The 14,837-nt window shown below is 25.7% G+C and overlaps 2 protein-coding genes across 2 annotated transcripts; one reads left to right on the forward strand and one right to left on the reverse strand.

Annotated features, from left to right (window-relative positions):
• Nucleotides 1–1,668: 1,668 nt before the first annotated feature.
• Nucleotides 1,669–3,942, reverse strand: LOC132930437 (protein lin-7 homolog C). The gene is made up of 5 exons (XM_060996314.1): nt 3,716–3,942; nt 3,585–3,626; nt 3,401–3,522; nt 3,092–3,328; nt 1,669–3,024 (listed from the first exon to the last, which is right to left on the reverse strand). The coding sequence occupies exons 1-5, from the start codon at nt 3,750–3,752 to the stop codon at nt 2,866–2,868; spliced, it is 597 nt and encodes a 198-aa protein (XP_060852297.1). The 5' UTR covers nt 3,753–3,942; the 3' UTR covers nt 1,669–2,865.
• Nucleotides 3,943–8,128: 4,186 nt separating this feature from the next.
• Nucleotides 8,129–11,570, forward strand: LOC132929370 (ATP-dependent RNA helicase vasa-like). Its single transcript, XM_060994686.1, has 8 exons — nt 8,129–9,040; nt 9,098–9,322; nt 9,411–9,587; nt 10,069–10,267; nt 10,422–10,622; nt 10,695–10,867; nt 11,057–11,149; nt 11,283–11,570. Exons 1-8 carry the CDS (start codon nt 8,129–8,131, stop codon nt 11,337–11,339), a joined length of 2,037 nt encoding a protein of 678 aa, XP_060850669.1. The 3' UTR covers nt 11,340–11,570.
• The last annotated feature ends 3,267 nt before the right edge of the window (nt 11,571–14,837 follow it).

The raw sequence follows: 14,837 nt of genomic DNA on the forward strand, positions 1-14,837 counted from the left end.
TATTCGGTTTTTACCACAGATATAAACCATCTGGTTACTATAGATTTTGAACTCGCGATAATAAATAATTGAAGCTCCATAGCAAAAGTGAAACGCATATAATGTTACAGAGATGGCGTTGTGCGCGGTATTACCGCAGTTGCACAGTAACCACGCCCATCGTCTCCGTGTCATATATCGTAGTATCGTGTTCTCAATTTCTCACGGCGTAACGCAGTAGTTCTCAGTAGTCAGTACTGAGTAGTCACGGTACGTGATGGTACAGTACATTTTTAAAATACTTATAAAATAATAGATTCATTATGATTTAATACATTTTTTTTTTTATTTTAAACACAGGTGTTGTCTTTTATTTTTTGTGATAAAATTCATAACCCATAGCATTGATTTTAGAATATTCTAAAATTAATGGTAACCTGAAGTACTTTTCGTACGATGATTTTTATTTTCCTACACACCGATTTTTTTGATTTTTTTTATAGTCACAATATTTCTTTATAAGAGTTTAAAGTTGGTATTTTCACGAAATGTATTAAAATTACGAAAATTAAGAAATTATTTTGTAGTTCCAAATTTATAAAATGTTTATAGCTAAGGCCTAAGAATTGAAAATTTAATACAAGGTTTCTCCAGTACATACTTCATAATGGAACCAAAATATGTAAATATAAACAGTAGCGTATCCAACATTTTTTTTGGTAGGGGTTGAATAAAAATGTGAAAATTAAATTGTTATTAAATTTGGTGATTTTCATTATAATGACGTCATATTTTATTACTACTTTTACAATTTTTTAAGTATAATTTTATATTTATTTTTCGTTTTAATGCTTTTGCATCTATCTTAATTGTTATTCTTTAATCTTTTACTAATTCCATTGAAGGTATTAAATTAATAATAAAACATGAAAACACTAACACTACAACAGCCGTTCCGCGATCGGTATAATCACTATAGATTGACTACAATGTAGTCACTACATTGACATTTCAACACGGACAATATTATTAAGAAAAACGCTATCGAAATAATTCGGAAATGTACTACAAGTCTAAAATTGGGAATGGTAATACATCAATGTTATTATTCTATTATCTCTAACATGCAATGGGGGTTACATTCTGAGTTACAACTCCTTAATCCGTCCCCCCTGGATACTACACTGTATAATGTATATATATATATATTATACATACCTACTTGTAATTTGTAAGCATTAATTTTATAATAATTTACTTTGTATATAATAAAATCAATGCTGTAAGGTTTAAATCTAATGGAGACTTGATTTAGTGGCCGTTCTGGTATGAATATATTTTTTTAATGTAATTTTCGGCATTAATCTGATCCACCGTCTCCATTCAGAATCATTTTTCATATGCATTAATTTATTATTTTATTCAAATTTAACACATCCATCATGATGACTTATTCAATACTAAAGTATACTTGAAACCATCTTTACAGCAGATTGACTTGCCCAGTTTTGTAATAGAATTATTAAAGTACTAAGTTATAATAAAAAACTGAAAGCTACATTTATATTTGATATTTTACTATTTTAGTTTTCACTATTTCACTGATATAGAATGGCATGATACATGATTTTATTAACTATTAAATACAAATTGGATGAATTAATAAACAAACTAAATATTGTCACTAAATATTATAATTAATTAAAGTATATTTAATTGAAATGTTTAAGCAAATAATGAATTATAACAAACTATAATGATATTTAGTATAATAAAGTAATAAATGATAATTGCAAATTTTCCATGTAGACACCTAATTATTTTACAAAATATAGCGTGTACCATACTTCATATTATTATAAATTATAATACTGAAAACACTGGGATAATCTTAAACTATAAAGTATTAAATAATTTATAATAACCTTGGCGAGTTAGTAATAGGCTTATAGCTATAAATACAAATACTTAAAAATGCTAATTAAATAATAAAACTATGTATTAATGTATAACTATAATATTATAAACACTCAAAAAACTCAAAATGTGTAATTGCTTAGTACAAGCAATATCTATGATATAAAATAAGTAATAACAAAAAATAATAATTAATTATAAACAACTCTTCAGTGTCATATAAATTTTGTAGGAAGGCATACCACTGAATTAATTTTACTATCATTGATAATACATAAGTCAATTTGGAAACTACAAGATCACAATGAACAAGTTTTATATAATATATTATAATTCATATTTAATAATACTTTTTAAAGAAATGTGGCTTTATTGCAGGGTATAATAGAAATAGTTTAATAAACATAGGTCTAAATTTTGATATAGAATACTAAACAATTAACATTTAACTAAATAAAAACTTTAAACATTTTAACATGATGTATATAATACAAATAAATTGTAAAAATGTGATTTAAAATTATAAGTTACTTATAAAATGAAACCGATATTTAAGTCAGTTACATTAAAAAGTAAATTAAAAATTCTTATTGAGAATAACCAAATTTAAGAATTGTATCTACTTTATTATATGAGGTTTCAAACCTACAATAATTTAAATAAATTATTTTAATAGTTGGTACAAATCTACAATTATATCAGTATATCGTTATTTCTATTGATTAACCTAAGTATGCAATTTAAGTAAATCAATTTTTTGTTACTTATTTAATTATTGTATATAATTTTGGGAACACAAAACAATTTTTTATTTGATTAGAAGACATCAAAATATGAATAAGGAAAAGACTTAGTGACAACAATTACGAAAATATTTTAACAACCCTTCAACTAAATAAGTATGCTGTTCAAGTTTGTCAAATACTATTCATAGTTATGTAGACTAATGTTCATACCATCAGTATGTAATTATTGGTTTAGTTGCTTCCTCCGGGCAGCACGTTGCTTGTCAAATCGCATTTCCATTTCTTCCAATACTTTTGGCGTATATCTGACAACCAACTTGACAGATCCTTGAGCTTGTTTTAGTAACTCAACAGCTTTTTCATGATTTTCACCTTCTACGCACTTTAAAATATTTCCTTGGGTTTAGAATAAATACAATATAACAAATAAAGTTAAAAAAAAAACCAACCACTCCGTTAACTGACAGAAGTTGATCTCCTCGCTTTAAACCACCATGTCTGTCAGCTACACCACTAGGTATTATGCGTGATATATAGATTGGAGAATTTTGTTCTCGTCCACCCATCACATTAAATCCAAGTCCTTCTTCTGTTTTGGGCAATTCTACCACTCTTGGATGGGCATGACCTTCACTAGCAGCAAACGCAGCGACGGTTGCTTTAGCTGTAGCTGAAGCACGAACATCCTACCAAAAAGAAAAAAAATGATTAAAATATAGGTCAATATGAAAACAAATCATGAATTAAATGTTAAGCACCTGAGATCCTTGTATATCAACAGTTTCATAAACATGCTCGTACACTTCTCGTACAGACGATAAAAAGTCACTCTGCAATACTTTTTGTAATGCAGCTAATTTGGTTACTGGCACTTCTCCGGCTAGACAAAAACATACAGTTTAATTTTGATTTAATATAAAAGATTAAATTGTGGAATATTACTTTTTTGGAGCTTTTCCAACAGTTCGATGGCTCGTTTGACATCTGTGAAAATTATAAACATCAAAATAAGTTACAATAGAGTATGAGAACGACCACATATTATAAAGTTAAAATCGACAACTAAAACTCGCCTTTCGCTAAGTTCAAAGGTTCTCCAGCCACAGCCATCTTTTGGTGTCTCGACGATTCAAAGGAGACACCAATAAATGTAAGAGTATTATTATTTATTAACAATATAACTAATATTTACGATTTTGTATTTTATAGAATGTACATGGACTGTTTCTGAAATAAAAATAAATATATAAGTATAATACTGGTGTGATATCGATGCTCAAAGCTAATTTGTGACTTCTGTGTGTACTGTGTACTGTAACTAGTGATAAGAAACCTATATAGTAGATATGCATGTTTGCATTACAAGGTGTATCGGGCGCAAGTTATCATGGTGCAACATCCTACGAGATGGCGCCATGAAATCCATCTGAAAGTGCACACGCCTCACAGCAATTAATACTATATATAATATATAGTAATAGTATTTGCTTACAGTCTCACACTCTCAAGTCTCAGTCGACAAATACATGGTTACATACTCACATAGTACCTACTATTTAACTCCCGTTGCTCCCAAAACAAATTTGAAATGCATATTTGAATACGATTAAATAATTACATATTTTTACGTTTCGTGGATATTTAATTTTTTGGTAATGTGGGGCACTATTTAACCAAATTATTTAGAACGTCTTGAAAATTCTCTACTCGATAAAACAACTAAAAATGTAGTTATGAACATGGCAGTATTTTGACATTAGCTTTACACATACTTTCAAAAGATATTGTACCGTTTTGTAATAATTGTACCAATTCACATGGGTAGTGTGTATCAGTTGTTATTACATTTATTATATTCATGTTTAAAATTCATTTTATACGTTGATTAGTCAAGTACTCAAGACTCAAATATATAAGTACGTACAGTGGCATCACAAACTTTTTGAACTACAAGGGCACACCCGCCACCACACACATTCATCGTACTACGTACATTCGTACCTACCCCTTATCAACTCATATTTTCAAAAAAATATTTATCTTGAAAAATTAATATTAAATTCATTTAAATTATAACTTAATTTATACTAACTATGTTAATATTATTAATTATTATGTCTTAAACTCATAACAGTCATAACATAAGAGATAACACAGCAATGAGTAAAACAAAATTCACCCATATCCATCAACCTACCCATCCTGAAAAATGCAAGGACAATTGCCACAAAAAAAGTGTTGTCATGACGCCACTGAGTATGTACTAAGCCGCTAAGGTGATCGAGTTAATGAAAATAATTAACTTAAGTTAATAAGTTAATACAAAATTGTTAAATTAGAAGTTAGGTAATAGTTAAAAAAAAATAATAAATTTAACTCGCTAAGTTTAAAACAAATTTGTGCCTAATATGCTTTTTAAATTAGCACGTGGTTCACGTTATATTCACATCAATGATAAAAATACAAATCTACAGGCTCGAATTATCTGGGACGATATTATGATAGACTACAGTATATATATGCTCTAATTTATATCAATGTATTTTAATTTTAATCTACTTAAAATGAATGTGCATTTTTAATGATAAAATTATAATTCTTTGTTAAAGTTTTAGTAGATCTATTAATTATAAAAAAAGCTAGAATAGGTAATCAAAAAGAATACAGTTATTAGTAGCCATTAACCAGTAAGGAAGTTGGATAATCAGTATGAGCAGCTATTTTATATATTTACTAATTTACTTCATTATTATGTACTAGCATTATATTATTTGTCTTATTGCAGAATAGGATGGAATGTTCTTTAATTATTAGTAATCTATGCCCTTTTTATCAATCCACGTTTGCAAATAATACATATTTTGTGCCAATTTATATGACGAGGTATATATAATACCTATTACTGGTTGTCGAGTTCTTATTTTATCAAAAAGCATAACAGAAATTTGAGAAATTAATAAATTATAGAATTACATTTACATTTTGTCATTATAAATTAATAATTATAATAGCATTTAAAACCTTGTACACAGACTATATATAGACATACAGTACGTATTAGATAATAGATACCAACTAATATATAAAAGTATAAAACCATAAAAACCAAAAATTTTAAAAATAAATTTTTAATTTTAACATTTTTAACTTGTTAAATTATTATTTTTAAATCAACTAAAAAAATCCAAGATATTTACAGTCATCACTCATTTAAATTAATTAAATGCATAACATTTATTTATTGTATTATATAATATAGCTTAGAAAACAAAAAAATAATTACAAATAATTCTTCGGTATAATAAATAATAATTATTTAAATGATGGTTAAGGTATAACGTACACTTGCTTAATAGGTGTATTGCATTCATGAGTGACTCAACTAACCACGAGTATTTAAAATAATAAAATATATAAATATTTTAAAAAATAACAATATTCTAAAAATAAATGATAATTATGATAAATTACTAAAAAATTTTTGCAAAAAATGCAAATAGGTTTCAAAATTGAAATTACAATTAGTCCTTTATTCACTGTGTAAATCGTAATGGTGTACATTAAAATAATTATCTAATACCCTCTAATCGGTAATAATCGATGATGGAGTCGATGGACAGTCCCCAATGGCTAGTAATAAGATACTTAGAATTTAGATACTTATGATGATTATAGTAGGTATAAGTGTATAACATAAACCATAACGTGTGTCGTGTAATGTGTATAAACTATGCACTATGAAGTAATGCAGTATGCATTATATAATAATAAAAATGTTGAATAATATGAAATAAAAATAAAAATGTACAACTGTTCTTTTCTAATAATTTACAAAATATTCCAAGATAATGTTGCGCTAAAGAAACTAAATATTTGTGTTGTAACCCGTGAAATAATTTCTTAAATAGATACGTAACAAAACTTTTTCCTGTAAACCTTGTATAATGGACAAATTGTTCACAATTTTTTCTCTTTAATAAGCCTGTATATTATTCAATTAAATCTAATCTATTCTGTGCTTGTACTAATTATAGCATAAGGTCATAGATTAATGATTATTATGCTCATTGCTCAGCGGCGGCCAATGGTATGTAAAAGCACTAAAAGCCACGGGACACGGACTAAGATTATAGCAAATACTATAAAGTATAGTATTTGATAATAGTCGTGCGGTCGTGTCTGAGTGTCTCGTAATAAAATTATATCTATATATAGGATCTTAACCCTTTGCCGAGTTGATAAGAATACAAGATACGAGAATCACCACGCATGCGCGCAATTGGCGGTGCATTCCTGTGTTTACGACGGTACTGTGATTGGACTAGGTTTAGATTTTTGTTATTGTTATTATTTGGTTTTTTAGGTTGTGAGCTTGTGAACAGTAACTGTGGCACCGTTCACTTGTGCCGCTGTGGAAATTGTTGAGGAATGCTGATTAGTGATTACGGACATCGATGATGGACCTTTCTTGACGGGTTCAGGATAGCACGATTCCGACGTTCCATACTGTAGTAGTTCATTGTTCATTTAATTCCGGTGAGTAACTGTGTGGGTGCCGAGTATTATCTGATAGATTTTACTGCATCACAATAATATCGAGCCTCCTTATAATGTGGTGCGTTTTTTTACTTTGTTTTTAGATTTAGAAGAGAACTACATATTGTTATAAAGTAAATTGAGACTATCATCGTTTCCACCTGTTGTCTGAACACTACAGGTATTTATTTGAATAAATAATACAATCAAATATAAAGTTACATTCTGGTTTGACATAGATTTGTTTATTTTTTTATGCCATGTTTACATAGAAATAATATCTAATTATAGAGTATTTATACTTTTAAAAACCAATATTGTATCCTGAATATGCGAGGAAATTTAAATTTTTATTACAAATTATGTTGGTGACTGCAGTTGAAAACTGAAGTGATTTATCTGGTGATTTTTATTGCACTAATAAATTGAAAAAATTAATTACTCTTAATTAGGTAAAAAATGTGTTCAACCAAGTAATCTAAATATCTTAATACTTTTATATTGATACTCTATTTTTAGCTAACAATTGAACAATAGTGCTATTAAATAATGATTTTTGATTCTTGTTTTTCTCAATTATTGGCATGGTTAATATTTTAAATATGTATTTAATAGAATCATTTTTCTTTAGAAAATTGGAATGTGTTTTCTTATTTTATTATTATAATACTATTATAAACTTATAAATTTAAAAATAAACCTGTTTGTTTAAAAAAAAAAAAATAGATTTTAAGTTTATTTCAGAATTATCTATTTATATTAATTTATTTTGTTATAAATAAAAAAAAATAATACCAAATCAACTTTTATTTTTAAAAGTTATTATTGTTTTTAACATTACACTTAAAGTATTTTGATATTTTATTATTAATAATTTAGGATTTAAAAGAAGTCATATTTATATATTTTTTTTAAAAAATCATGTTTTATATACCTACAGATATCTCACAATGGAAGAAAATAGTGTTAACCCATCCGATGCTAATAAAATTAACCAGCCTGTTGTTGATGAATGGAAAAATGATGTAAATAATACTTCTAATAATGATAACTATGATAATAATGTAGTAGAAACACTAAATAATACCACATTAAATGATAATTCCGTGTTTGAAAATGCTGATAGAGAAACACGAGAAAATAACTTTGATTTATCTAACAATGAAAACAACACTTGGGTTAATCAAAATGAACCAAAAAATCAATTTGGTAATAAAAATAACTCAGGATATCATAAAGGACCAGGACGATTTAATAAATCAAATAATGGCAATAATTCTTATGAAAAATCGTGGAGTAATAATTCCACTTCAAATAATAACGGACGTGGTCGTGGCCGTGGTCGTGGTCGTGGTCGAGGTATTATTAAAAGATTTGATGAAGAAAATGAATCATTTAGGGGTGAATATGACTCTGATATTAATAACCATGGTGATAACACTGCCCCTAGTCATCGAGGTCGAGGACGAGGACATAATCGAGGTAGAGGTGGAAGACGTGATCAATCATCAGGTGGCTGGTATGGCAATAGTGAAGACGGTCATAAAAAGAATGAAAATGATAAACCAATTATTCCAAAAGCACAGTATATTCCTCCTGATATTGAAAATGAAGAGTCTATTTCTGGAATTGAGGCAGGGCTTAATTTTGACAAGTATAAAACTATTGAAGTAAAAGTGAGTGGAACTAACCCTCCACAAAGTATGACATCGTTTCATAGTTCTGGTTTGTGTACTATCTTGTTAGATAACTTATCTAATTGTAATTTCTCTACACCAACTCCAGTACAAAATTATGCAATACCTATTATCATTGATGGCAGAGATTTGATGGCCAGTGCCCAGACTGGTTCTGGAAAAACTGTAAGTTAATTTAATCTTTAAATCTTTTACAAATGTGTAAAGTTTTTATTTTTTTAGGCAGCATATGTTTTACCTATTTTGCATAATTTACTAAAGCAACCAACACAATTAATTTATGACGAAAATCATTGTCAACCACATGTTATTATTATTGCACCTACAAGGGAGTTAGTGGCACAAATTTCTGAATGTGTATGGAAATTTAGTAAAGGAACTGATATTAGAAATGGGTTACTGTATGGAGGTACATCTGTTTCATATCAAAAATCTAAAATCCTGCAGGTAATGAAATTTTAAATAATTTAATAATTAAAAAATAAATCCACTTATTTAAATGTATATTTTAATTATAACAAATTTTTCCATATAGAGAGGGGTTCACATATTAACTAGTACTCCAGGACGTCTTAATGATTTTGTTGAAAAAGGTATTGTGACTTTCTCTTCAGTTAAATTTTTTGTTTTGGATGAAGCAGATAGAATGTTGGATATGGGATTCAAACCTGATATAGAACGAGTATTAACATATTCAACTATGACTCCCATTGTAAGTGTTCTTTATTATTTACAACATATTAAGTAGCGAGTATTGGGTATTAAACCTGATACTATGAGCCTGTGACATGATTTTTTCTTGACTAAAATATAAATTATAATTTTTATACCATAAAAATATACAAATACACCCTAACTAAATAAACAACATTTTTTTTCTATAATAATTCTTATAATTCTATTACTGAAAGTATAATATAATTAGTGTATATTATAGATTGTCATAAATCTTCTTAAAAAATATATTACTCTGGTACAAAATAAATATTTTTGGTCCATTCTAGTAATTTATAGTAGTAAATAATTTTATACAAAAAAAAAGTTAGTGTGTAAAACAATTTTTTGCTTGAGGGCAGGTGTATTCCTTGTCCTATTTTTATAGCAGGTCCTGATGGTGTACAAAATATTAAATTATGTACAATATACATAAATGTGACCATAACAGAAAGTTTTTACAAGTATAATTTTTCTAGGAGTCGAGACAGACAATAATGTTTTCTGCTACATTTGCAAGTGAAATACAACATATGGCCACTTCATACTTGAAACCGGATTATATATTTGTAGCTGTTGGAGAAATAGGAGGAGCATGTAAAGATGTTGTACAAACAGTAATAGAAGTCACAAAATTTAAAAAAAAAAATGAATTACTTGATGTAATTAAAAAAATGGGTATGCTTATTAATGTAAAATGTTTAATAATTTATTAAAAATGTTAAAATATTTATGCAGTTATTTATATTTCTTAAACTTGTATAAATATTAAAACATTATTGAATATTATAAGTTATAACCATTATAAATAAATTTATTGTTATTATTTTAGAAAATTGTCAAGGTACAATAGTGTTTGTCGAGAGAAAAAAAGTGGCAGATTATACTGCTGCATATTTAAGTGAATTGGATTACCCTACTACTAGTATTCATGGTGCACGCGAACAACCTGAACGAGAACAGGCATTAAGAGATTTCAAGACAAATAAAATGAAAATTCTTGTAGCTACTGCTGTTGCAGCTCGTGGCTTAGGTATTTATTTGAAATTATTATCTTAATATTATAGAATTTTATTTGTAATATATTTTTTTTTTGTATTAATAGACATTAAAGGTGTGAATTATGTAGTGAACTTTGATCTACCAAAAACAATTGATGAGTATGTCCATCGTATTGGGCGTACGGGTAGATTAGGAAATGCTGGTAAAGCAATTTCATTTTTTGACCCAGAATTTGATGGTCTATTAGCTCCTGAATTAATTAGAATTCTCAAACAAGTAAGTTTCCATTAATATCAATTCTTAAAAAACAATTTAAATTAATTACAATACTTAAATAGCTAAATTTTAAATTAAATTGTTTAAAAATTATTAATTTAAATTACAATGTATAAAATATTAAAAAATAATGATTTGATTTTTAAAATTCTATACAAAAAATAATATGTTTGAAATTATATATTTTAGGCAGATCAAGAAGTACCATCATTTCTAAATGATGCTTCTGAACGTATTCTTCTAGCCTCTCCAGCTATTGACAATTTCAACGATATAAGAACGGTAACTTGAATACTAATAGTTTTATTATTATTTTCACTAAACTAACAATAATACATTATTTTTTTGTTTTCTAATAGGCTATGCCAAAATTGAATGATGCTTAAATGTGTTAATTTTAATTTTATTTTTCTAGAATGTTGATGTCACATCCAACTTGGTTGCTACTGAAGAAGAAGAAGAACAGTGGTAGATTACTTGAATAGTTTAGGATTTAGACTTACAAGAGTATAAATACAGAGTAATTATTTTAATATGAATCAGTTAATATTATTAAAATTCAAGAATCTAAATCTGTTATAAACATGGTTTGGGACTTTAGGCATTTACTTTTTTTATTTGAATTGACTTTGAGCAAAGACACAATTGTTATAGAAATGTATGTTATATTATTATAATTTAAAATATTTAATTTATTCCAATAGTTTTTTGTTAATTTTTTTCTTTTTACTTTAAAATAACTCAGATAGACAGGTAAACACTGATAAAAATCTAATTTTTTCTTTAGTGTTTGTTTATGATTGAATGTTGCTTGTTAACCTATTACCTATATTTAGTAGTAATACTTAACTTGTCTTTGTTAATTTTTGATCTGTTGTGTCAGTCATGGCTAGTCGTGGGCTATAAAAATGTTTCAACATGGTTTAAAATATGGTTAGTTGATTTTTGGTAACACTGTTTTTACATTTGAATTAAATTATTAAATTTAAAATTGGAAAATGACAAGTTTGTGCGGTATAAAAAGTTATGTATTTTGTTTCGGGTCTGAAGTTTTTGTCATTGATAATTATGTTTAATGTTGTAAAAAAAATATTTAATTTTTAAGTGAGATCCTATTTATTTATTTTTTGAGTATAGGAAAAAATTAAGAAAAAATTTTAAGTTTGCTTTTTTTAATTGTTTATTTTAATGTTACAAAATGAGGTAATAATGAAGTTTTTAACTGCTTATTTTTGATGATTGTAGGCTAGTTATCTAGTTCCAAACCCTGGATATAAAATATAATTAAAACTTATTTTATCTACTAACAATATTATGAATTAAAATTTTAGTTTTTACTATTTAAACACATTTAGAAAGTGTTTTTAGACTGGTTTAGATGTCAAAATTTTTGTTAGAATCTCATTAATAATGGTGAAAACAAAATTTTTGGATATTGTAGATATTGACTAATGTGCATTAAAATAAAACAAAAAACTGTTGATATTTTTATAAAAACTATTTTACAATAGTTCTATTTCATAGGTAAATCAATAAAGCATTTAACAATATAAACTGATAGTTTAAAAATATATTAAGTATTAAATTTTTTATTAAAAATGATTATTTTTTCACCTACCGCCATAAAAGCTAATAACTTGTTTTTGTTACAAACTTTAAATTGTATGGGACCAAATAAATTCCTTGTGTTTATTAGAGATATTAAAATCTTGGACTATATACAAACAAATTTATTGACAATATTTAACTTAATTTTATAAAAATGATTATTTGTTACTTAGAAAATTTTAAAAACTGTTTTCACTAGATGGTTTAATAGATCAAAATATTTATATTTAACTTTAAATTTTATATTTGTTAACAATTTTTTTAAATACTCAGACCGAACTAAGTATTTAAATTTATTATTATTTTATTTTGTTTAATTTTTTTTTTAATGACATAAATAACTGTGATTTATTTATTTTAATTGTAAACTGTAAAACTAATACTGTATTATTTATTTTAATATTTTATAACTGAATATTGATAGGCTTCAATCTACAAATGATTCATATAATGATATAAAACTGTATCACTAATACTAATTGTTTATTACACATTTATGTTAAGTAAAATTATAGTATAAACACTATAAACATAAAATGTAAGCTTTTATATTTATTCAAAAAAAAAAAATAAGAAATCGAGAAAGAATACATTCTGTCTATTTAAGATTTTTTTTGTTTCTTAACCATGGTTTCATATTTACTAATTTTTAGTAACAACTAATTAGTAATAGTTTTATTTATATTATTTTAACTAAGTACTGTCTATTTTAAGCTAATTGCAATAATAGTGTGGATACTAATGTTTGTATGCAGATTTTTTTATTTCAAACTAGGTTAGCAGTTAATTGTATGAAATGTTAGAAGATTTTACAACTGAGAATTTTAAAATTGGTTAATTCATAATTAAAATTATATTTATGTGACAATACTATGTGTAAGCAATAAGCATATTTCACTTTGGTTACTACTTATTACTATTTACCTCTTCAATAGTTCCTCTTATGAAGTTCGATTAAGTCTAAATGCATGAATTTTATTCATTTTTTAAATTTATCTTGTAGTGCCATTTCACTGGAAACATAATCACATTTATAATAATTTATAGTTATATTGTTACTTGTTATAATTAGTTGTGAAAGAAAATACAATATTGTTTGAGTAATTTGTATGAACCCACAACACTTCCTAAATACTCACCTGACTGAACACAATTTTTAGGTTTTTAGACCAACCAGTGCTATTAGAAAATGACGTTAATAAATTTTTTTAGTTTATTGTAGTTTATTAGTTATAATTCATTTAACTTAAATTAGAATTCAATCAATGTATCTGTTGAAATTAATTTGGCTGGAATCATAAAATACTTTAAATTAACACCAAGTTTAGAATAATAATTATTAATTATCATGTCTATTACAAAAATGTGTATATAAATAATATACATTAAACCATTATTTATTTTATATTAAGTAATTTATACAATGTTTTACTTTACATAATAATATAGTGTTCTATTTTTTGAAATAATATTTATTTTATATGATGTTATTGATTATTAGATATATTAGATATACTTTTAACAAAATATAATAAGTTGCTTTGTAATAATGATAATTGCAAATTATATTCCATACATATATTCAGTGTTATAGATTATTATGGATAATAGATTATATTTTAATATTGTTAAATATTTAATACATTTAAAATTTATCAGTATGATGTTTGTGTTTTATATTATGATAAATTACCCATATACTGAAATTTAAAATTATTGTTAAAATAAAAACTAAATATAAACTTATATGTGCCTATTTCATTTTTTACAATTTTTTTTTCATTTCAAAGTGATAATGAAGCAAAGTAAAAATGAACTATAATGAAATAATTTGATTAATAGTTATAATGTTTTGATAACCTGAGTGACTTGTCATTAAAATAAGTTATGATCTTTTTGAAACTGCACATTTTAAAATGATCATAATTTACTTAAAAATAATATCAATGAAAGGCTTCTGTGGGGCCCTGTTTAATAATCTTACCTATAAATGTTATAATAAATCAATTCACACTAATATCAAAACTAACAGCACAATATTGAAACTGGTCAACGAAAATTTGCTATGTTGTACGCGTGTAAGACGGAGACAACACATGCAGACACCGGGATACTACGTCCTCTTAATAAATTTATCATATTTTCAAAATTTTAGAACCCTTACGTGGACAGTTTTTGGATATTTTTAACAAGTGAGTTATTAAAAAAATAAATAATGAATCTAATATCAAAATTGTAGCCATTTCATATTCGCTATCAAAATTGTTTTTATTTTTTAATTTGTAGGAAGAACGTTAAATGGTCAAATTATAAATTTTATTTATTTTTATGTTTCTAAAAGTAATTTAAAAGATTTTTCATT

Source organism: Rhopalosiphum padi, chromosome 4, assembly GCF_020882245.1.
Source record: "Rhopalosiphum padi isolate XX-2018 chromosome 4, ASM2088224v1, whole genome shotgun sequence".
NCBI classification, from domain to species: domain Eukaryota; kingdom Metazoa; phylum Arthropoda; class Insecta; order Hemiptera; family Aphididae; genus Rhopalosiphum; species Rhopalosiphum padi.

What these genes read in the sequence shown, in the direction of transcription:
- LOC132929370 (XM_060994686.1), top strand. Translation starts at nt 8,129, where the DNA reads ATGGAAGAAAATAGTGTTAACCCATCCGATGCTAATAAAATTAACCAG. An exon ending in TAATTAGAATTCTCAAACAA is followed by an intron (nt 10,868 to 11,056) that starts GTAAGTTTCCAT and finishes TATATATTTTAG; the next exon opens with GCAGATCAAGAAGTACCATC. An exon ending in ATTTCAACGATATAAGAACG is followed by an intron (nt 11,150 to 11,282) that starts GTAACTTGAATA and finishes TTATTTTTCTAG; the next exon opens with AATGTTGATGTCACATCCAA.
- LOC132930437 (XM_060996314.1), bottom strand. Translation starts at nt 3,752, where the DNA reads ATGGCTGTGGCTGGAGAACCTTTGAACTTAGCGAAAG. An exon ending in ACCTTTGAACTTAGCGAAAG is followed by an intron (nt 3,627 to 3,715) that starts GCGAGTTTTAGT and finishes TAATTTTCACAG; the next exon opens with ATGTCAAACGAGCCATCGAA. An exon ending in GTTGGAAAAGCTCCAAAAAA is followed by an intron (nt 3,523 to 3,584) that starts GTAATATTCCAC and finishes GTTTTTGTCTAG; the next exon opens with CCGGAGAAGTGCCAGTAACC.